Source organism: Giraffa tippelskirchi, chromosome 7 (genome assembly GCF_054371585.1).
Source record: "Giraffa tippelskirchi isolate mGirTip1 chromosome 7, T2T-mGirTip1v1.2.pri, whole genome shotgun sequence".
Lineage (NCBI taxonomy): Eukaryota > Metazoa > Chordata > Mammalia > Artiodactyla > Giraffidae > Giraffa > Giraffa tippelskirchi.
The window spans coordinates 36,898,020-36,920,701 of record NC_137281.1 but is presented as its reverse complement, the minus strand read 5'-3'; the positions used below and the strand labels follow the sequence as shown (position 1 = coordinate 36,920,701).

At 51.7% G+C, this 22,682-nt stretch overlaps 2 protein-coding genes across 4 annotated transcripts in view; one reads left to right on the top strand and one right to left on the bottom strand.

The window, feature by feature from the left end:
- AMFR (autocrine motility factor receptor) overlaps positions 1–11,875 on the top strand; it is a 41,613-nt gene extending 29,738 nt beyond the window's left edge. For all 3 annotated transcript variants that reach the window (XM_081510649.1, XM_081510651.1, XM_081510650.1), the window contains exons 11-14: positions 4,309–4,443; positions 6,553–6,636; positions 9,210–9,394; positions 10,235–11,875. In XM_081510649.1, coding sequence (XP_081366775.1) covers positions 4,309–4,443; positions 6,553–6,636; positions 9,210–9,394; positions 10,235–10,382 — 552 coding nt within the window. In that variant the 3' untranslated portion in view covers positions 10,383–11,875. The remainder of the gene's footprint in view (positions 1–4,308; positions 4,444–6,552; positions 6,637–9,209; positions 9,395–10,234) is intronic.
- Positions 11,876–14,162: 2,287 nt separating this feature from the next.
- GNAO1 (G protein subunit alpha o1) overlaps positions 14,163–22,682 on the bottom strand; it is a 177,515-nt gene continuing 168,995 nt past the window's right edge. Inside the window, exons 7-9 of the mRNA XM_081510666.1 lie at positions 19,651–19,804; positions 16,498–16,713; positions 14,163–15,472 (exon numbers count right to left, since the gene is read on the bottom strand). Of these exons, the coding sequence (XP_081366792.1) occupies positions 16,526–16,713; positions 19,651–19,804 (342 nt within the window). The 3' untranslated portion in view covers positions 14,163–15,472; positions 16,498–16,525. The remainder of the gene's footprint in view (positions 15,473–16,497; positions 16,714–19,650; positions 19,805–22,682) is intronic.

Here is a 22,682-nt window from a genome sequence, read left to right as displayed (position 1 = left end):
GTCTAGCAGAGAGAGAAGAGCCATGGGCGGCAGTTGAGAAGGAAGGAAACCCCAGGAGAAGAGGCAGGTCAGGCGTGTGGTAATTCTTAGCAGATGAAGTCAGAGAAGTGCATCTTGAGTGTGGCAGAGTGGAGGTGGTTATCAGCTGGAGAGGAACAAGCAGTTTCCATGGCTTGAGGGGTTGAATGCTAGATTGTTGGATTGGAAAATGAGTGGGAGCTGAAGACACTCAGTAGCTGGCAGTGTGTTACAAGATGGTGCAAAGAAGTAAGGTGGTAGCTTAATAGGGGTGTGCCATCAGAGGAGTTTTTGTTGATTTTTTTTTTTTTCTCTAAGATTTTTGAGCAGACCATTGATCCACAAATTTCAGAACCTGTAGGGAATTTCCCTGGTGGTTCAGTAGTTAAGACTCCCATGCTTCCACTTCCGCTGCAGGAGGCACAGGTTCCATCCCTGGTCAATGAAATAAGATCCTACATGCTTTGAGCCATGACCAAAAAATCCCCCAAAATTAAAAAAACAAAACCTATAGAGAGTATCTGGTGAAGTTACACTCCTGTCCTTGCCTCTATCTGCCCAGACTCACTCCTCTCATGAAATAACAATTTTGATTAGTTTTTTCTGTGTTGCGTTCTTCCACAATGTTTATATATAAGTGCTAAGTATGTATTCTTTTTCTTTTCCCCATGGGTTGGCATTTTTTTTTTCTTCTATTTTTTGTTGTTTATTGTTCAGCTGCTCAGTTGTGTCTGACTCTTTGCAACCCCATGAACTGCAGCACACCAGGCTTCCCTGTTCTTCACTATCTCCTGGAGTTTGCTCAAACTCATATCCATTGAGTCAGTGATGCCATCCAACCATCTCATACTCTGTTGCCCCTTTCTCCTCATGCCCTGAATCTTTCCCAGCATCAATCTTTTCCAGTGAGTCACATACTGTACACTTAACCATTTTTAAGTGTACAGTTCAGTGGTATTAAGTATATTCATGTTTTTATGCAACTCTCACCACCGTCCATTTCCAGAACTCTTCATCTTGCAAAACTGAAGCCCCAAACCCAATAAGCAGTAACTCCCCATTCCCTCCTTCCTAGCCCCTGGCAACCACCATTCTCCTTTCTTTTTCTATAAATTTGACTACTTTAGGGACTTCATATAAGCAGAATCATAAAATTTTTTTGTGACTGGCTTATTTTACTAAGCTTAATGTCCTCGAGGTTCAGCTGTGATGTAGCATGTGTCAGAGTTTCCTTCCTTCTTAAGGTTGAATAAATATCCCCTTGTATGGATAGACCACATTTGGCTTATCCATTCCTCTGTCATTGGACACTTGAGTTGCTTCCATGTTTTAGCTATCGTGAGCAATGGGACTATGAATATGAGTGTACAAATATCTCTTTGAGACCCTGCTTTTAGTTCTTTTCTGTACCCAAGAGTCTTTTAAAAAGATTCTAAAGCATGCTTGGTATGCAAATAGGAGTGATCACTAGAGGGGGAGAGATTGATGGTACAGAACAAACAAAGTTAACTGAAGGCGCAGTTCTTGGGGTGGAAGGTGGGCTGGGCACCAGAGCCAGGAGAGAGGCATTCACCTTGGTTGGGGGAGGGATGGACATGGCTGCAGGCATGTCATTTTGAGATACAGTTTTTTAAAAAGGCATGGCTCATAGTAACCATTTAGGTAGAAGCAACCTACGTGTCCATAAGAGATGAATGGATTATGAAAATGGTCTTTTCACACAATGGGAGTATGATTCAGCCAGCCAAAAAACTTTGAGGATATTGTGCTAAGTGAAATCAGCTAGTTACAAAAAAAGTGTGATTCCACTCACATGAGGTATCTGAATTACTCAGAAATAGGAAGTAGAATGGCTGCCTGGGGAAGGGAGTGTAGGGAGTTGCCGTTAAGTGGGTGTTAGAGTTGCGGTTTTGCCAGGATGTTCTGGGGATGTCTTGCACAGCAGTGTATGTGTAGTTAACACTGCTGTACGCTTAAAAATGGTTAACATGGGTGATTGTATATGATTTTGACCATTAAAAAAAAGAAGACCAGGCTTCCTGCTGGCTTCTGCTGTCTCTGAAGCACTCAGCCAGGTCATCAGCAGAGAGAGAGAGAGAATGACATCATGAGGGCAGATGGCCTGGGAATGCGGCCGCCCTGATGCTCTGCGTGGGTACTTTAGGCTCAGTCAGCTGTTGAAGCTCTCCAGGCCGATCATCTCACTTGCCCCCTTAAAAAAGTCAGAATTCGTGGGCGCATAAACCTTTCAGGAATGAGAATTACCTTGGAGTTGATGCATTTAGAATTCTAAACAGACAGGTCCTGGTGTTCCTCCCCATCTACAGTGGATTGGAATAGCCTATTTTTAGCACAACTGATTTACTGGCACAATATATTTTTTATAAAGATCTAATATATAATTTGCTGGATTTTCTAGGAGAAATGCTTTGGACTTATTTTACTTGGGAAACGAAGGGGGAGCTGTTTATGAATAGAGAAGGGTGTTGTTTGATTATCCAGGTTGTTGTGGACTGTTGCCCAGTTAGCTTTGACTTGACCTGGGTTTCGAGAGATGATCAACTCATGTTCGTGGAAACAACACAGGGATCCCAGGACAGCAGAGCAGCAGGTCCTTCTGTGCTGCACACGTGTATTGCCCTCTCGGCCCCAACAGTGACCCCAAGCAAAGCTTTAAGCAGGTTTCACCCTGGTCTCTCCTCTTTCGGTCTGACATTGAGACACATTCCCCCTCTTTCTACAGTTACAACAACATGGTCCTCTCCCAACAGTAGACTTTCTTGTGCCCCCGAAGCAGTTGTATTTTCCTCCTCATTTTTTCTTTTGATCATTGGGACTTTTTCCACAAATAAAACCCTGAATGTAAGTATTTGTAAAATAAATATACATGCATGAGAAAAAATGTGGAGCTGCTCAAATGAAAGTACAGGTGGTAGCATGCGAGATCTCTGCCTGTTCCCCTCTGTACGTGTGACCACCTAGAGCCCTGATCGGAGAAGGCAATGGCACCCCACTCCAGTACTCTTTCCTGGAAAATCCCATGGACGGAGGAGCCTCGTGAGCTGCAGTCCATGGGGTCGCTAAGCGTCGGACACGACTGAGCGACTTCTCTTTCACTTTTCACTCTCATGCACTGGAGAAGGAAATGGCAACCCACTCCAGTGGTCTTGCCTGGAGAATCCCAGGGACGAGGGAGCCTGGTGGGCTGCCATCGATGGAGTCGCACAGAGTCGGACACGACTGAAGCGACTTAGCAGCAGCAGCAGCAGCAGCAGCAGAGCCCTGATGGCCTCTGTGATGTTTCTAGAGTACAGTTTGAGAACTTCAGCTCTGGAGCAGTATTGGCAATTATATTCTTTAAAATCTTTTTTCTCCCACCCAGGCCAAAGTGTAACTTACAGTAAGTACAGTGTTTTTAGTAACCGTCTCTATGAGTTTTATCAGACCCATTCAGTCATGTAACCAGCACCATAATCAAAATACAGGGCAGCTCCATTTCCCCTCCCCTCAGATTCCATTGTGCCCCTTTGTAATCACTTCTGCTTCCACCCCCAGCCTCTGGGAACCACCTATCAGTTTTCTATCCTTATAATTTTGCTTATTCTGGAATGTCATATAAATGGAATCCTTAGACTGTAAAGAATCTGCCTGCAATGTGGGAGGCCCAGGTTCGATCCCTGGAGAAGGGAATGGCAACCCATTCCAATATTCTTGCCTGGAAAATCCCAGGAAAGAGGAGCCTGGTAGGCTATAGTCTGTGGGGTCGCAGAGTCCGACAAGACTGAGCAACTAACACCGTCACCGTTTTACAGTACATAGCCTTTTTTTTTTTTTTTGTCTTCTAATAATTTTATTAGTACATAGCCTTTTGAGTGGAACATCTTTCACATAACACATTTGAATTTCATTCATTGTTCCTTCTAGGAATTATAACTTTAAGGAGAATACGTTTGTATACCTGTTACTGAGCTTTTTTTTTTTTTTTTGGTGCCAAAACCCAGGATTGAATAAAATGAATACTTTTTAAAACTAGAATATGCTAGTTCAGTCTGCCTCAGGATCGAATTTCTGTGCTTTTTTTATTTGGAGTTGATGCCATCACCAAGTTTTCTGTTTGGCCTTCTGGAGAAGTACTAAGCGTGATGGTGATCTGCAGCGTGGCGATGGCCCCAATCCTTGTGTTTTCATGGCAGGTCACCAAGTTCAGTGCCCAGAGCCTGCCTCACCTCGTGACCTCAGGGAGTAACTGTGGAGAGTGACCGCTTCCGTGGCCTCTTTGTATCCCTGCAGGCTCATCAGATTCAAGAGATGTTTCCCCAGGTGCCATACCACCTGGTACTACAAGACCTCCAGCTGACACGCTCGGTTGAAATAACAACAGACAACATTCTGGAAGGACGGATTCAAGTACCTTTTCCCACACAGGTAAACTGAGGGTTCAGACATGACAAGTGAATTCTGTCCTCACCAAGGTTTAATCTTCTAAATTAACTTTTTAGTTACTTAACAGCTGAGTATCATTTATGATTTGATGAAAGGTTTCTGTGAATTCCCTAACTTTCCAAATTATGATTGAGAACAGACTCATCCAGGAGGCTTGTCTGAAGACAAGGACACAAATATTTGGCTGATTTTTGATGCAGATGTATACCCCAAACCAGTCTGCCCTCACCAGTCCAGGAGGTCATAGTGTCAGTTCACTTTTCAACAAGGATTGGCAGTCTTTTTCTATAAAGGGCAGATTGAAGTATTTTAGGCCTTGCAAGCCATGCATTATCTGTTGTGGCTTCTTAATTCCGTGCTGCAGTGCTGAAGTAGCCGTGGACAATAGGGAAATGAATGTACGTGACTGTATTCCAGTAAAACTTTATTTACAGAAACCGCTGGAGTAACTTGTCCTATAGGCTGCTGTTTGCCAACCCTGGCCGTGGGAGATAGCACCCTTTGTCCTCAGCTGGCTTTGCACATCAGTGTGGCTTTCCACTGGGTATAGTTCCTCTCTGTGTGAGGCTTCTATTTTTGACTTTTTTAAAAAAGGTCCTGTCTCCTGGCCCACCGTAAAACCTGTTTGATGGGTACAAGAAGTATTGACATTTTAAAGAGAAGCTTTCCGGCAGGACCAAGGAATGAATATGTGATTAGAGTATCATAAGAGCTTCCCAAGTGGCTCAGTGGTAAAGAATACACCTGCCAATGCAGGAGATGCGGGTTGGATCCCTGGGTCAGGAAGATCCCTTGGAGGAGGAAACAGCAACCCACTCCAGTATTCTTGCCTAGAGAATCCCATGGCCAGAAGAGCCTGGTGGCCTACCGTCCATAGGGTCACAAAGAGTCAGACACGACTAAGTGACTGAGCCACATGCAGGCTATCATATACCAAGAAATTACTCAGTTTTGATATGCTAAAACAAGGAAATCTGTTAGTAAAAATCTTAAAATGTGAGAATCTTTGAAGAGGGAATAAGCCTGGAATTGGTGGTCAAAGGGGTTGAGGTATTAGAGGTAGCTTTGTGGTCCTTACCTGTAGGAACTGGCTGTGGCTCTGGGAGCAGACTCTGAGAAGGATTTGGATGCCAGTAGTTAATTTGAGAAGTGTTCTGGGAACCATGCAATACTTCCCTGGTGGCTCAGATGGTAAAGAATCTGCCTGCAATGCAGGAGACCCGGGTTCGATCCCTGGGTTGGGAAGATTCCCTGGAGAAGGCAATGTCTACCCACTCCAGTATTCTTGCCTGGAGAATTCCATAGACATAGGAGCCTGGCGGGCTGTAGTCCATGGGATTGCAAAGTTGGACATGACTGAGTGACTAACATTTTCTGGGAACCATGGGAAGGAGTCTAGGAAACACAGGCAGCAGGTGGGACTGTGAGGTGGGTTAAGGACTTGTTGTCCAGCAGGTCACCATCGTGGGTGTCTAGAGCTCGAGGCTACTGGAGGCTTCTGGGATCCAGTGTAGAATTCATGTGCCTCCTGAGGGAAGAGGAGCCGGGGTGTTTACACACCAGTTCCCATCAGTTGTTGGCAGAGGGCTTCCTCTGAGGAGCACGGAGTTCCCTCACAACAGCCAGAGTGAGTCCTCAGGTGATGAAATACAGAAACCAGCCAGCCAGCACACCGAGGGGACAGACCTGCAGGGACGAGGGCAGGGTCCCGAGGTGTCTGCCGTGTCGGCCAGGGTCTCAGCCTGGCTGAGTGTGAGAACAGCGGCACCTCGTTCATGGGACGTTGAGGTGGATGAGGTGACCATGTCGGGGCTTTTCCGCAGTGTTCTGTCTGTCCTACTCTTGTCGTTTTGCTGCTGTTGTGCAGTTATTATTACTGAAAGGGAAATTAAACGTTGATAACTCTCGGACTTAGGCCTCGGACTCCTTTGTTGGGTCATTAATCTAGCATTCTTGTGTCTTGGATGCCGGGGATTGGTTGAACTCAGCCTGTTGGGGGTGTAGCTCCTCCCTCTCACCCCCAGGTCCCCCTGTACCTGTTCTTGACTTCAGAGCGGTTCTGCATTGTCTGTGCTGCTGTGTCTCTTTCAGCGGTCAGAGAGCATCAGGCCCGCATTGAACAGCCCTGTGGAAAGGCCAAACGGTGAGCAGGAGGACGGAGAAGCTTCTGTTCAGGTAAGGCCTGCAACCTAGAGAGCGTGGGGGAGTGGGGTGGGGGACCTGGCGATGGTCTTCGTCCACCTCTGATGTTGGTGTGGCTGAGCACTCGAGTAGTGAGCAGGCTGTATGCCAGTCCTGTCTCAGCACGTGAGGCTAAGAAACCTCACTGTGCCCAGGTGTGGCCGGCAGCCACACCCTAGGGACTGTCCTCAGGACCTGGAGGAGAAAGGGGTCATGCTCTCCTGGCCGGGCCTGCCACCATGACCTAGAGTGTAGCACTAGGAAGGGTGGGGTGGGGCTGAGCTGGGCCCAGCATTCGGGGTGACCACGCGGGCTCCACTCTCCAGAGCCTAGGTCATCAGGTTATTCTCCCCCACACCTCTCTTGTCAAGCTCAGTATTTGCAGGAACTTCCCCACATTTCACCAACAGGAGATCCCCGGGGTTGGGGGAAGCGTGGTTATCTTGAGAACCAAATCTGTCTAGATAACCATGCTGGGTGACCTGGGGTGACTGCCCCCAACCGAAAACAGCTCCCCTGTTGGGGTCCAGGGCAGAGGTACCCCCACCCCGAGCTCTTCACACAACGGCCTGGGGGTGCCAGTTCACATCCGTTTTCTGCAATTCCCCTTTGCTTATCGATGACCGTACTTGCTGGAAACTTTCTTAAGGGACTGAAAAACCCCAAGCAACCTTGTCTTTGCGTTTCCTTGTGTGTGTGAGATTTGTGGGGCTCCCCATGCAGGGAAGGGGTCCGAGGAAGGCACCGCCTTCCCTGCAGTGGGAGTCAGGACTCTTCGGAAGCAGCTGCTTTCACCTCACGTGTCTTTCCCTGTAAACAGGAAACACTAAAAACTCCTAAGCCGCCTTCATATCTGTTGCCGGGTTAAAATGTTCATATCTGAATCTGTAACTGGGTTGAGCAGTATTTGTAAAATAGTGTCTGGCTTCTGAAGAAGGGGATCATTGCTTTTCCAGTTTTTGTAGCTGGCTTAGCTCCAATTTAGATGCTGGACTAACTGGGTGGCCTTGTGGGTACAGCACATTCAATTTCTGTCTTGATTTCCCAACTTTCTTTTTAGAGTGAGCCTGAAGGTTTCTGACTTTTTTTTTTTTTTTAATGTAGGGAAAGGAAAGTACTTGTTTCACAAGGAAGCTTGCTATAAAACACTTTTGGCTGTCCTCAGGAAATAATAAGTTCTTGAATAACAGACAGTCACTTAATAAACACCTCAATTTAGCCCAGTCAGCGGATCAGCTCTGCCCATTAATTTGAGGCCTTCCCTCTGCCCAAGCTCAGGCCTGCATGGATCAGACTTGGAGGCCTGTGGGGGCCTGAGGGTGGGCTTCCATGCCCTTCCTTCCATCTCTGCCTCCACCTCCACTCACCACTTCTTCTTCCCAACTCCTCTAGGATCAGACTCAGGAGGACAGAGGGTTAGGATGGGCCATGTGACCCCAGGGTGTGTGTGTGCGCGTGCGTGTGCACATCTGTGCACACACACACATATACATGTGTGTTGCAGCTGTTATTTTAGAGATCTTTCTGTCCTGTCTAGCACCAGAAACCTTGAGTATTCTTCCTTTGAACTTGGCCTGTCTTTCAACAACCAGCCCTTACTTCATGGGGCTCCCCTCACCCCTCCCAGTGGTCCTTTTGGGCAGTCTTTCAGAAGCCTCGGGCTGGATCCTCCTGTAGGACCCATGTCTCCTCCCCGGAACACACACAGCAGTGCCTTACAGTTGGCGGATGTTGCAGTTGCTCCCATCAAAGCCTTTTTAAAATCTGCTACAAGCCATTTTCTTCCTGTTGGGTTTTTCAGGTGTGTGTTGGTCATCACCGGCCCCGATGTCCCCCAACGTCTAGGGCATGTAAGTCAGGCCCCAGGATTCTCTTGAAGTTCCTCCCTTGCTCAGCTGAGAAGCTGGAGAAGCACTCCCACCAGAAACTCTTAAAAATAGGCCTCTCAGCCACTTACTCCTCAACTATGTCTTCACCTTGGGCTGATGCTGGCCAGCCTGGGTCTAGGAGCTCGAGCAACATAGATGGCCCCTAACCGAGCCTGTGGAGGACCTTGGGCATTGTCTTGGCCTTCGCAGCTGCAGCCATAATGGAGAGAGTCCCATTATTACATCCTGTGACTCAAGGAACCACAGGATCTCATGTCGGTTTTAAAAACATACTAAGAATTTACCCTTCTTATCTGCCTAGCTGTTCTCAGAGTCAAGTGAGGGTATAAAATTTGTGCAGTACATGTGGTAAGACTTGTTGAAATTTTAGAGCCATAAGTAGTGGTGAACAGAAAATTCCCAGAATGCAAATTAGCAGTTAACTTGTTTGTCTTCCGAGAGTACAGTTTCGAGGTGCTTCTGTTTTCCAATATGGTAATCCTTCACTTACTCCCCAATGTTGAACATGCCATGGTGAGTCAGGCCCTGCCCATCAGGAACCCATGTCTGCTGTTACACATGTGTTTGTTGGTCCCTGCCTGGCAGCCTGTCCTTTGGGGTCTAGAAGAGCATCATGAGGGGCTTTGGTCAGGTGGGGAACTGGACTACTCATGGCAACCCCTTGCTTCCTGTGTCCAGACCGAGCGGGTGCCTCTGGACCTCAGTCCTCGGCTGGAGGAGGCGCTGGACTTCGGCGAGCTGGAGGCAGAGCCCAGTGAGGGGGAGGACTTCGAGGCCCGGGGCAGCCGCTTTTCCAAGTCCGCGGACGAGAGGCAGCGCATGCTGGTGCAACGCAAGGATGACCTCCTGCAGCAGGCGCGGAGGTGAGCAGGCCTGCAGCGCCATGGCGGGGCACCTCCCAACCAATCTTGGGTTCTGAAAGCCCTTGCCATAGATGCCAGCGTTGGCGAACTAGCACCTGTCACCTACAATTCCCAGTTTCAAATCTCTGTTGAAAAGCCAGAGGATCTGGTAATACTGGGCCACCCAATAACCTCTGGCCACTGCTGCCAGCGTCCCCTGTGGGCATTTTCACCCACACTCCCATGGTTAGCGCTTCTGTGCCAGCGTGTTCTAGATCCTTTATATTAGCTATTCTCTTTCTCTTAACTCCAAGAGGGAGCACGGTGATTATCCGCATTAAACAGACTTAAAGCTGAAGAAACCAAGGCCTCGAGAGGCTCATGCCAGCCTGGTGCCCAGCTCCCGAGTCCTCCGTCTTGGCCACTCTGTGCACGGCCAGCCTTGGAGCGCGGGCCACGTCCCCGCAAGCCCCAGCCCCGGGTGGGGGCAGCCAGAGGGAGAATGTTCTCTGACTTGGCAGGCACTCGGTAGTTAAACATTTGGCGACAGGACTGGTGTTTTGTTCCCGTGGGTGGGTTTGGTGCCCAGCGCCAGCCTGGTGAGTAGGGACTTCACAATGTGTGTATTAGTGGGGCATGGGGGGCGGGCGGAGGAGGGGAAGGGGTTGAGCTGCCTCCGCTGCAGAGACCTTCCATCCCTCTGCTCAGGGACAGGTGTCTTGTTTATGGGGTGGCGTTGAGTGACAGCTTCATGGCCGTGCCGGGAAAGGGGGGGAATTACGGAAGCATGTTGTATGTTTCTGTGTGCCTGCCTTCCAGAGCTCCCCCGGGTCCCTCACTCGCACCTTTGGTTTTTGGTAGGCGTTTCTTGAACAGAACTTCTGAAGATGACTCGGCCTCGGAGAGCTGCCTCCCCTCAGAAGGGACGACCTCTGACCCTGTGACCCTGCGTCGAAGGATGCTGGCTGCTGCGGCCGAGCGGAGACTTCAGAAGCAGCAGACCTCCTAGCGCTTCCTCGCCTTCCTCGGCTGCCTCCGCCCGAGCCGCGTGCCCGGCCCGTTGAAGAGGCCTGTCCCCAGTTGTGCCCGCTGTGTGAAGAAGCGGGCTTGACTGCATCGCCGCTGTATAAAGCATGTGGTCTTAATAGTGTTTGGACAGCTGACAGATTTAATCCTTTTTTGTAATACTTTCTATGTGACATTTCTCTTCCCTTTAGAAACACTGCACATTTTAACTCTAGGCATGATCTCTTCTGCATTGACTGGACTTTGGAAGGGTGGGGAGGATCAAGAGGAAGTGGGCAACCAAAGACCCTGAAGCAGGCAATGTCCATGACTGCCTTATGCAGAAGTCCTAACAGATGCTGGTGTCTTAGCTCCAGATGTGGCAGGAAGTGTGTGTGCAGCAGATGGGGGTTGGAGGCAGGGGGATCCGTACAAAGCAGCGTGGAGATGGACAGCCGGAGCCTGACTCCACACCACTGGCTAATTTCTGTTGTCCAGCTGCTGTTCTTAGTGAGGAGGCATTCAAAATGTCACAGAGTGAGGCCAGAGCTACGGGCTTCTGGACCCCTGGGCCGGCTGGGCATCATGGAAAAACCATGTTTGGTTCGATACCTGGAGCAGAGCAGGGGAGAGCCCAGGGATGTGGTGTGAGGAGGTGACAGTTGTGTTCCAGGACATCCGGGACTTTCGGAGCCCCCTGTCCAGAGCTGGCTTTACTTCCGTTAATGCTGGTGCTTCTCCATCTATGAGTACGCCCTGCGTGTCCATCCTCTCCTCTCTGTATTTCCTTGTCCCCTGCCCACCTGCCCCCAAACATGGGGAAGGTCAGCACTGACAAGGTTAAGCAGCAAGCTTTGGTTTGTGGTTTTAATTCCTTGGTAAAGTCAATTAGGCAATGCCAAAGGCTGTGGGTTTGGCCTTTGGGGGATGGGAGAGTACTTCTTGGGGGGCTTCATTGAAGAGATAAAGGATACCTTTTGTTTCTTTCTTCCCTGGAGCCCTTCATTTTCATAACTGTCTTGGTTAAAAGGTAAGGTGTTGCATCCACCTGCCTTGGAGCAGACCCAGGTCTGAACTTGTTCAAATCCTTGACAAATTTCACTTGAAGGGTTTGAAACACCTAATCATAGCTTACATAGTTCAGTTTTATGTCCTACTGGATTAAGGTTGTTTTTGTTTTTTTTTTTAATGTTTGAAAGCATAGTTTTATGGTAGTCCCTTTGGGAAGAATCCAGTATTACCTAAAATTGGCAAAGTTAAATGTATTTTACATAACAAAGTTTTTAGGATGTTGAGAAGTAACTGAAAATAGAGTGATGAGTACGTGTTTAGGCTGAGATAATTTATTTCAATAAATCTTTCAAAAGCCTTATCTTGAAATGCTGTTAGTAAATTTCTGTGAGTTTTTTTTTCTTTTTAAATTTGTTTTGCTGAGAGCATAGCTATTTGTTTTTATTGTAAAACAACAACAATAATAATAATAAAAAGCAAACTGTCCTAGTGTGGTGTTGTGTGTGGCTTGGAGCTAAGGCAGTTTTCTTCAGAAGTGCAGAAATTAGATCATGTTTTGATTTTGTATGTGCTGTTTTGGTTGGTGGGTTTTTCCTTATAATTTTGTATGTGTATGATGTGCACCTTTAAAGATGATACCAATTCCATGTGTTTCTATGTTTCAGATGTGTGAAAAGAGAGAATGTTTTGGAGTCAATTTTAGAGGGTCCTGAGACAATGGAATACAACAATATGACAGTGATCACAGGGGAGACATGCCTTTAAAATGACCCCAAAAGAGAAGTCCTAAATTCACCCTTAGATTTTACACCTGCATGGAAAGGATTCTGTGCACTTACTGTCTTTTGGCTTCTGTCACTTCTTGGGGATATCTGGGACAGACTAAAGGCAAGGGCAGGATGCTAGGCCAGCCCCCCAATTCCATGGGGTGGCCACCAGCCCCCAGCCCCTTGGCTGTGCCAGCTTCTTCAGCACGCTGCGCTGTGGAGGCCAGGCAGCTGGCTCAGGTTTGTAAACCAAGGGCGTTTGGGTGCTCGGTGAATGGTGGTGGAGGTGCTTTTGCCCTCTTTGGGCTCTTCTGGAAGTGGTCTCCCTCACTCCCTTCATTTTCTTTTGACCCTTTTGACATCTTGGGTTCCCAGTTTGGTTCCTCCCCCCGCACCCCCCTAACTTTGAGGCTTTTATGTACCGTAGAGATTCATGATCCTTGTGGATGTTTTAGTTCTGTTGATGTGAATTCTGGGTGTGCAGGTGGCCGCATGCACCTGTCTTCCCACTTGGCTGGGTAGAGCACGTGCTCTTCGATCTTTGGCCAGCAGATGTGGTCCTCTCTGGGTAAAGCTGAGAGCTCTGGAGCAGGGCCTTGCACGCACAAGGAGCCCCGGCCCTGCTGCCCAGCTAGGTCAAGGGACAACTCAGCCTGCCTTCATCTCCCATCTCCTCACCCCTTTTTCTTAGGAGTGGTTCTGAACCTGACTGCACATTAGAGTCGCTTGTGGAGTGTCTGGAAACCATGACGCATAGGCTCCACCCCTACATGTCTTGTTCTAATAATTGAATTGGTCTTTCCCTGCACCCTTTCCCAGCAAAATGCTTCTGGATTCCATTTTAAGTAAGACAGGGCAAAGAAATGTCTGTTGTTTTTAGCTACAGATTTCACAAGCATATTGGGCAAGAACCCTGTTACCCTGTGGCTCCTTTTTAGAGAAATTCAGGTTATGCCATGTGTAGAAATCATGGCATCCTTCAGCCTTTCACCCCAGACCCGTGTCTTGAAGTCAAGCTTCTTGACTTCTCAGTCAAGTCCTGAGAGCGCAGGCTTCTCATCAACTGAGATGGTGCGCCTCCTTTTGCAGATAAGTTGGGGTGAGGGAAGCTGGTGGGAAAAGCCCTGGGGGAGGGCCGGGCCCGGCTGCCTCACCAGCGGGCTTGTCCTGGCTAAGGAGCTCCGGGATCCATTCTTTGAAATAGAAGGGGACCAGCCTCTTGTTACTCCACCATCTCTGCAGCAGTATCAGCCCCTACTGGCCACTGGAAGTGCCAGGGAAAGGCCTTCCCGGGCTGCTGATGTGTGCAGGATTCCGCTTAACTGACCACACCCAGCCCCTGCCATCTCCTATGTGGAGCACTTGACTGCTTGGCTACTGAGTGATCCAAGGACATGATGCAAGGATTTTGCTGAGCTGTGTTCCCTCCAGGTCCCAGTCTCAACTGATTTGCAGTTTAATTGCAGCGGAGACGTGGCAACCCAGGGAAATCGAGAACTGACTCCGTGCGCCAGGCTGTGCTGGTCTCAGTTGTCCCGTGTGTGTTCGGCCTGCTGGGGACTGCCGGCATCCAGGTACAACAGGGGAGGCTTTTCAAGACGTCCGAGTTGAGTGCACATGACCCTTTGGGTACAGAGGGCTCGGGCAGTTCGACCTCATCCCTGGAACCACCCATCATGCTGTGGTGGAGCCCCTGGGTACCGGATCACGTATTAGCAGGAGACTGGGATTACCTGCCCTTCCAGTGAGGAGGTGCTGGAACAGGAGGAAGGGGGCACTGCAGGCAAGAGTGGCCCATTCCTCTGCCCGCCCTGCTCCCAGGTGGCTGCGCTCAGCTGGCTCCCCCTTGATGCCAACCCTGGCACAGGCGTGGGGAAGGTCCGGGATGAAGGGTCCTTAATCCGGCACTCACAACCCTACACGCCAGCCTCCCAGCGTCTGGGGCCCAGTCAAGTCCCTCCTTCCCTTTCCTGTCAGAATGAAGCCCGAGGGTAGAGACTCAGGAATACAGACAAACATTCTCTTTATTGAGCTACACATGAATTTTCCATTAGAGAAGTAGACTGGCAGTGTGTAAGATATCACAGAAACCTCACCGATTGGGAATAGAAAGGCTTAGAAAGACCCGTGGGCTTTTTTTTTTCTTTTTTTTCCTTTTTTTTTTTTTCCAAGTTTTTTTTTTTTTTTTCTGCATTTTAAATTTTTTGTGTTTTGTCTTTTTGCCTCTTTATCTGAAATGGCTGTGACTGGTCTTCTTCAGCAAATATTGTCTTAAAAGTGAACCGTGAAGAGGTTTGGGGTTTGGATACTAGTCAAAGTAGAAATGACATTGGACTGATCATGAGAACTGTGGCTTTCATGTAAACATTACATTCCATCTTTTTTTTTTTTAATTTTTTTGTTTTTTTTTCCATCTTGTGGTATTTAAAAATTTTTTGTTTTTTATCTGCAGCACAAACATCCCCACATGAGAAAGAGCGAACACAGGTCACTGAAACAAAGGAAAAAGTGGAGGGGTGCGCACGCGCACACACACACACACGGAGCATCCATCTGCGAGACAGAGAAGCGAAAATGTCAGCAGGAAAAACCACAACCCGGTTCCCAAAGACTACGAGAGCTGATCTGGTATGTGATACATAGTGCTCATCAGGACAAAAAGAAAACCAAAACCTAAAACAACTAAAAACAAAAAAAAATGATAGAGGGACTCTGTAGGAAGGGAGTGAGGGGGGAACTGTTTTCTACTGGGCTCTATTTATGTATATGTTCTGTATCCTTTGGGGGCAGCTACTGGCCAGTGAGAGCTGTGCTTTATCTATACAAACCCGGAGCGAGCCTGTGGTCCAAGTGGCTCGGGGCTGGGTGGGGGGGTGGGGGGTGCTGTGGGCACCGAGGCTGCACTGGGAAAGTGGGGCCTGAGCACACGCCCGGGAATCAGCGCCCAGGGTGTGGACAGGTGGCACCTCTGCAGGTGGGGTGGGGTGGGTGAGGCTGCGGGTGTGTATGTTTATTTCACAAAGGGAAAAAAAAAAGATGGATGAGATGGTGAGTTTTCCTTTATCCTCTTTTTTTTTTTTTTTTTTTAACACTACAAAGCACATGAGAAATGTTCTTCCTTTCCTTTCAAATTCTAAATGTAAAGACTCAACTAAAACCGGATTCTACAGCATTCTAGAGAAATACACAGCCGTCAGTCACTCTGGGTCGTAGGTTAGACAGGGGGCTTGATACAGAAAGGCTGTGTGTCTTACAAAGGCCAAAAGGTCATGCTACCAGGAGATCAACGTCAACAGCAAAGAGTCCATGAAGCAGTCTGTAGAGAGAGAGACAAGGGGTCCAGTCGGACCATTTTCCTTGGTTTAGAACACCAACCAACCAACCGACCGAAAAACCCTCCAGCGTGTTTAATGACGTGCGGGTGGGGGCAGGATGGGGCAGCATTGCAGCGGGATCCGGAACCCAAGGGAAGCCTTCCTGGGCCCCCCTGGGAGGCCTCACCCCAGGGACCCTGCCCAGCCAGGTCTGCAGACCAGCTCCCCCCTCGGGCACTCCTGCCCCTTCTCCACATCGTCTTTCCCCGGCCCTCTTGGAGGAGCCTGAGGGGCGGCTTCAGCTCTGCAGGTGACCCTGTGCTGTGACGGCCCCTCCCCTCAGCTGCAGGTGGGAAGCAGACCAAGTCTCCCTTTTCTCTGACTCTTGCCTTGTTAACCACGAATAAAGAAAACTCAGGAGACAGTGGATTGATCGGAGCAATGATTCTTCTAAATTCTTGAAGTTAACAACCTCTGCCACCCAAAAGAGAAGCATCCTTAAGTTTTCTCTTGTTGGAAAGTATGGGGCAGGGAGACATTTGAGGTCCTGGCCATTTTTTAAAAACCAGTTTTGGAATTCACACAAGTGCAGGACAGAACTGAGAGCACACAGCCTGAGCGGGTGGAAGCAGAGAAAAGGCTGGACTGAGGCCAGGGCTTTCCTTGCCCTCCCCCTGCTCACAGAAATGGGTCTCAGAGTTGTGAAAGCACGTGGCTGTTCTTAAAAGGATGGACTCCCAAATCAGGACTTGTATCGCAGTGCGTGCGTGTGCGTGCGTGTGTGTGTGTGTGTACGCGCATAAGTGCACACTCGGGTGCTGTCCCAGGAAATTGAGCAATGGAATGGTGGTCAGTTCTGAGGCTCTTTCTAGTACAGACTAAAAAAACTTCTTTAATATATATTTGTCTATATATATAAGGTTTGTTATGCCTTTTTGGAGTTTGTTTACCAACTTGCATTTGTTAATGGGGGGGGCGGGGGTGTGTGTATGTGTGCAAGCTTTTCTGTGAGTGCTGGAATCATTACCAAATAGGTTGCTATACAGGACAAGAGGTCAGTACAAGCCGCAGCCCCGGAGGTTGTTGGCAATGATGATGTCGGTGACGGCGTCGAATACCACCTGGATATTATTCGTGTCTGTGGCACAAGTCATGTGACAATAAATTTCTTTGTTGGGTGAGCGGTTTTTGCTTTCAAATTGTGCTTGGATGTAGGCGGCGGCATCTTCATAGGTGTTGGAGCCTGTAAGGAGACAGAGCAGGGGGTGGGGGGAGGCCCTGGTGAGAGCGGGCTTGGGGGTGGGTGGGCTGGAGACTCAGCTGTGACCTTCTCCAGGAGGCTGCCTGGGGCCCTCCTCCAAGGCCGAGTTGCAGCTCACATTAAAAATCACGCATGGCTGAGCGATCGCCTAGCTTTCCCAGGTCTTTTCCCCTCTGTTTTCCCCTCTGTTTTCACAAGCGGTCCCCCCAGGGTCCCTGGGCAGACAGTGGCCATAGGCTAGCCCTTCTGCCTTCTAGAAGAGTGCGCTGAGGCCGGCACGATGCTCAGCCCTGGTCCAAACCAGTCCTGCCGCTCCTGAGGCAGCTGTTCAGGGTGGTGTGGTGACTCTGGGCGTGCGGGGCACCATGCCTACACTTTCGTGAATGCTTCCTCCACCAGTAGGGCCGGGACTGTTCTTTAAGCAGTCCCCATGCTTAAAGTGAGTGGCCAGAACAGGGGGCAGGGGTACCCTCCATCCCCAGGTGGGAAGTTTGAGGAGCTGGTATTGTAATACCAGCTGGGGCCCCACTGCCCTGCCAGTTCCTTGGATGCTCCTTTGATCCTGTCCGGGGTCTGGTGGGGTTATCTGTGGATGATGTAAGGACAGCTTGCCCACGAGCTGCAACCCAAGCCCCATATCTCTATTCTGTTAGTTTTCAATCAATGTTAAAAAAAAACATGGACCAACCCAGAACTGCCTATCCAAGTATAGTCGCCCCATTTTCTTCAGTGCCCCTAGGACCTAGCCAGCATGGAAATGATCCAGTCTGACATTGAGGGTGGGCGGCTACACCTCCTCCATCCCGCCTTGGCTTCCCTAGTCTCTAGTGGCTGGGTGTGAGTCACAGGGGGGTCTGTGGCTTGGGCGCTGGAAAGTGTCTGCAGCCAGATAATTAAATGTGAGGGGTCAGGGCTAAGGGGTGGGGACACCCCTGGGTGGGGGTCAGGGTGGAGACCAGCTCTGGACAGCCCACAAGGCAGAGCCTCCTCAACTCCACTGTTGGCTGGCCACCAGTGAAGCCATTAAGTTGGGGGAGGCTCAGGGACTAGACACAGCCCCAGGGAGGACCCCACCAAGGGCCCTTCCGTGCAGAGGGGGCCAAGACGGCACCGGTCGAGGTGAAAAGTGCCCAGGAGTGACTCTGAGGGTGCCCCGTTCCTACCTTCTCAGCGTCCACTGAGTCCGTCCCCTTACACAGCCCGACGGTCCCTCAGAGGTCACCTGAGACATCCTGACACCCACCTTCCCACCCCAGCCCCTCTAGCTGGTTTCGTCCCCACAGGCCTAGGCACCCCCAGGGGCCACCTCATTGACCATCTGTCATCCATCATGTTCTCCGAACTCCAACTGGATCCCTCCGGAGATCCTGAAGACCTCAAGTGTTTCCCAGAGTCAGACCGACTTCATCTGGGCGCATCCAGTGCCCCACACAACCAGGCAGTGAGCCTGACCATTCCTTGGGCCGTGTCCTGAATTGGGCTCCAGGGACACCAGGTCCCTGGGGACAAGGAAGAGCCCTCGGCTCAGACCTGCCCCCAGAGGTGGCACTGGCCTGAGAGGGCCTGCCGAGCCCCGTCCAGTCACCACAACTTTCTGAAGACCTGAGCGGGTCCTGAAGGTCCTTGCTGGGGCTGGGAGAAGTGCTTGTCAAGAGGGGCTACAGCCTGGCTCCATCTGCCCCAGCCCCGCCCATGCCCGCCTGGACTTGCCCCGCCCGGCAGAGGGCACCTCGAACATGGCCATGGCCCCCTGTCTGTGGTGTCCATCCTCTGGATGGTATTGTGCTGATGGCAGGCGTGGAGCAAGCCTGTCACCAGTCGCCATCCCCTCCATTCCTCCCCGCACTCCCCCCAAGTGGTGGGGGTTCCTGTCTACTGTGGGGCCCGGATGACACACACACAGGCGATTAACCTGCCCCAGGTTGTGGTCTGGCTCCAGAGGCTGCTTCAGCCTCCTTACAGCCTGAGGAGGGCGGGGAGCCAGCAGATTCACACAGGGGAGACAGGCCAGTGCACCCTCCTCCACACCCAAGGGTGAGGGCGGACTCTCCCCAGTAGTGGAGGAGGTTGGCGGGGGTGGGAGGCAGCATCCATTGCTCCTGGAATCGGGCTGGATTTGAGGACCTATGTCACCCTGGGAGCTGAGCCTATGCCCTGGGGCTGTCAGGGAGAGAGGGTTCCCGACTGAGCCCACCTGGGACACATCCTCTGCTGCCACCTGAGGAGCCTCTAGAAGCTTCTCAGTCCCCAGGGTAATGAAGGCTGGGCTCTGGCCTCCCATCAGTGCTGCTCCAGCCTATAAGCAGCAGCTCAGAGCCGGGCCATCCTACACAGCCAGCCTCCATCAGCTGCCAGAGACAGCCTCATCACGGGGGTGTGTGACACACTCCCCTGGAGCCAGGGAAGGAAAAGCCCCCGAGAAGGCGTGGAAGAGAGGCAGGCAGGTGGGGCGGGAGGAGGCCTGCAGAGTCGGGGTGGTCTGATTGGGGAAAAGCCCAGGATGGAAGAAGAGCAGGAGAGGGTAGGTGGGATGCTGGTGGAGGTGGGGAGCAGGGCTGATGGCTGGAGCAGAGAAACGCAGGGCTGAGGCGGCCCAGGCCCCGCTCACTGGGCACGTATCCACCCTCTCTAGTGCAGGCAGACGGGCCGTGTGGCCCAGCAGAGGCCCAGGGCAGGAGTTAAGGAGGGGTACTGGGGAGATGGGAGGCCAGGATGAAAGCAGAGGGGGAAACTGGGGGGGCAGTCCGGCCTCCCGATCCTTCCATGTCCCTCTGAGTCACCTGGTCACAACGTGCGTGCATCATGAGGGTTCATTTCCCACCACACCCGGGGCAGCACCCTCACCTCCTCTTCTATTCCCGGCCCACCTGCCAGATGCCCGGGAGACGCGGGTCCCTGGCAGGTCCATGCGGCACCCACCTGTGTACTCGGGAAAGCAGATGGTCAGAGGTGACTTCTTGATCTTCTCCCCAAAGAGATCTTTCTTGTTGAGGAAGAGAATGATGGAGGTATCGATGAAGAACTTGTTGTTACAGATGGAGTCGAAGAGCATGAGAGACTCATGCATGCGGTTCTGCAGCCCCAGGAGGGGAGGAGGAGAGAGCCAGACAGACAGCGAGAGGGACAGACAGGGAGACAGGGAAAGAGAAGACGACAGTTAGGCAGGAAAGGGAGGATCGGGGCTACCTGGCAGCTCAGGAGGGGCTGCTGGGCCCCCACGGCTCCTTGGAAGGCTGACAGGTAGAAGGTTCCGTACAGCACGGAGCTTCTTGTGTCCATACCCCTGTCTCAGGGCCAGTGGCAGAGAGAGGACTGGGAACCAACCAGGGCTCCTTGGAAGAGGCTGAGGACAAGGAAACTAACCCTCCCCTCTGCAGTCTGAAGCCACGAGAGGGTCTCCCTGAGTCTGTGTGTGCATGTGTGTGTGTGCACGCGTGCATGTAGGTGTGGCCTCCAGGTGTGTGTGTGCATGTGTGTATTTGTATGTGCATGTGTGTGGTCTCCAGGCATGTGTGTGTGCATGCACGTGTGTGTGTTGGGGGGGATTGCTAGACAGGAGCCGAGAGCTGTGCTCTGGCCTTCCAGTCCACACCTGTCCTGCTGGGCCTAACCTGTGGGTGGGGGTGTCCTCCGGGAGTGAAGCGGGGCTCTAGGCCCCTCCTGTGGTCTGAGGGGAGAAGTCACGCCAGCCTCCTGCCAACATCCTCCGGGGACTGAGGAGATGCTACTGCCCAGGCTGCCTGCAGGCATGCCTGGAGGATGGCCGCTCCCCCTTCGGCTGAGTCAAACTCAACCACAGGTCAGGTCACGAGAGCTGAAAGCTGTGCACAACTGCTTTGCACACAGGAGTTCGTTTAGTAAATGAACGAAAAGGATGTGCACTCCTAATCAAGCAGGACCCTGGGACAGCCTTCTGCCCTGGGCAAGGACAGCCTTATTCTAACCTGTTTCTCGGCAGCCGCTTCTCTGCGAACTAACCCATTTATGCATGGGAAGGTGGACCCCCTGTCTGATCCTCAAGCCCAGCTCCGTGGGCCTGCAGCTCAAGCCCAGGATAATTCCTGGCTGCATGCTCCCTCTGAAGTAAGAAGACTGAAGCAAATGACAGGAGAGAGCAGAGCAGTGGTGTGGGCGTCCCTGGGCGTTATCCCCGGAGATAGACGAGCAGGCAGTGGAGCTGAGTGGGCTGCTGGAATGTGAAGTGACCACCACCTGTTACCCAGTCTCACTCTGCCAGCTCTTCCCTGCCTCGTGTCATCTACCCCATTAATCCTTAGGGGACACTGAGAGGTGATAGCGCTGGGACCAGGAAGGACAGAGATGTGCTCCCGACTCTGGGCCAGACCACAGCTTCTGCAACACAATGGGTCTCTCCAGCCAGTGTGAGTAGCCTGTGGGCTCCAGAATAAATGGTCAGAGGGTCCCGACCGGCGCTGCGTGTCTTTGGTAATCTCTTGCATGGCTGGGTTGTCATACCAGTGACCTGGAAGGGGTATTGGCACCAAATCCTTGTTCTTACAGCCAAACCCAGTTGGTGGAGGGGGCGGTCTTGGGTCTCAGCTGCCCCTCAAGGGCCCCTAGACAATGGTTTTCTGCAGCCTCTGGGACCTATAGTAAACAGCATGGTCCTTCCACTCTGCCGCACAAATCCAGCAGACTCCTATGGTCTTACTACCCTCCTGGCCTCAACCAGTCTGTTTCATTTTCAATCCCCACCCCAGTTTCTGCCGGTCGGTCACTGCACAGTCACACTCGAGTAGAGAAAACGCGTGACAGTTCCACCTGGTGCCATTTCAGTGGAGCCTGTTCAGAAGGGGGCGGGCAGAGGTTTCCTGGGAGGTCCAGCAGATGCTGCTCGGGGCCAGGGCTGGGGACACCCAGGGTCCCCGGACCGCCAGGGAAGCAGAGCAGAGCTGCTCCGAGCCAAGGATTCAACAGGAAACACCTCCCCACCACACAGCAGCACCTCAGCCTACCGCTGCTCAACCACAAGCTGGAAGCCCACGTCCAGAGGCAATGTCTCACCTCGCTGCCCAACTAGCTCAACTTGATCTACAGACGTGGGGGGGGGCATGTTGGGGACACATGCCCAGGGCACTCCAGGACCAGAAGAGGCCACCAGGGAGACCTGAGCTGAGAGTGGGGACTCTGAGCATACGGCACATGGGCTGGGCTGAAAGGTCTGGAGGCCGCCAAGCATTGGTACAAAGGAACGACTGAGGCCAGCAGCCCAGCAGCCCGGCTTCAAGTCCCACTCGGCTAAGGCTCAGCCCCTCCCTGCCCCGGGGCTGCAGAGCAGGCACTCTTCGGCTCACACCAGCAGGGTCTGTGTGCAGCCCTCTGCGGGGCTGCAGGAATGACCAGCATAGGCTCCTGCTCGTGGAGAGCTCACAGTCTAGTTGCAGAGAGAAAATGCACACACGTGAAGAGGTCCTGGTCCCGAGCGAGCGAGCGAGCGGCGCAGAGCAAGAGAGGGGCCCGGAGGCAGTGAGGCTCCCCAGTCAGACCTGGGGAGTGAGCCTGGACGGAGGGAGATGCAGGGACGGTGGTGGGGAGGGGAGGCGCCGGCACTGAGACCCCCTCCTCACCCCGCAAGCCTCACTGCCATCACTCTGAACCCACTGGAAGCCACTGCCAAGGAGTCGAGAGCCCAGCCTGTCCGTACCTGCTTGCCCAGAGAACACGGACGCCAGAACACATTCAGAAGAGATGTCAACATCTGAGAGAAGGAAGCCAGGGGTCACAGCCAGGCGACAGCACCCACCCCAGCTCAGCGTCACCTTCCTGTCTCTCCCACTTGCCAGCAGAGTGTGGCCAGTGGCCAGCGCCAAGCCCTCTAGACGGACAGAGCAGCCTCTGCCCTCACCACACCCCCCCACGCCTGGAATCCTCCTGCCCTGGTGCACTGTGCCCTCTGCTGGGTGGCCCGCAGTCCAGCCCCAGGACACATG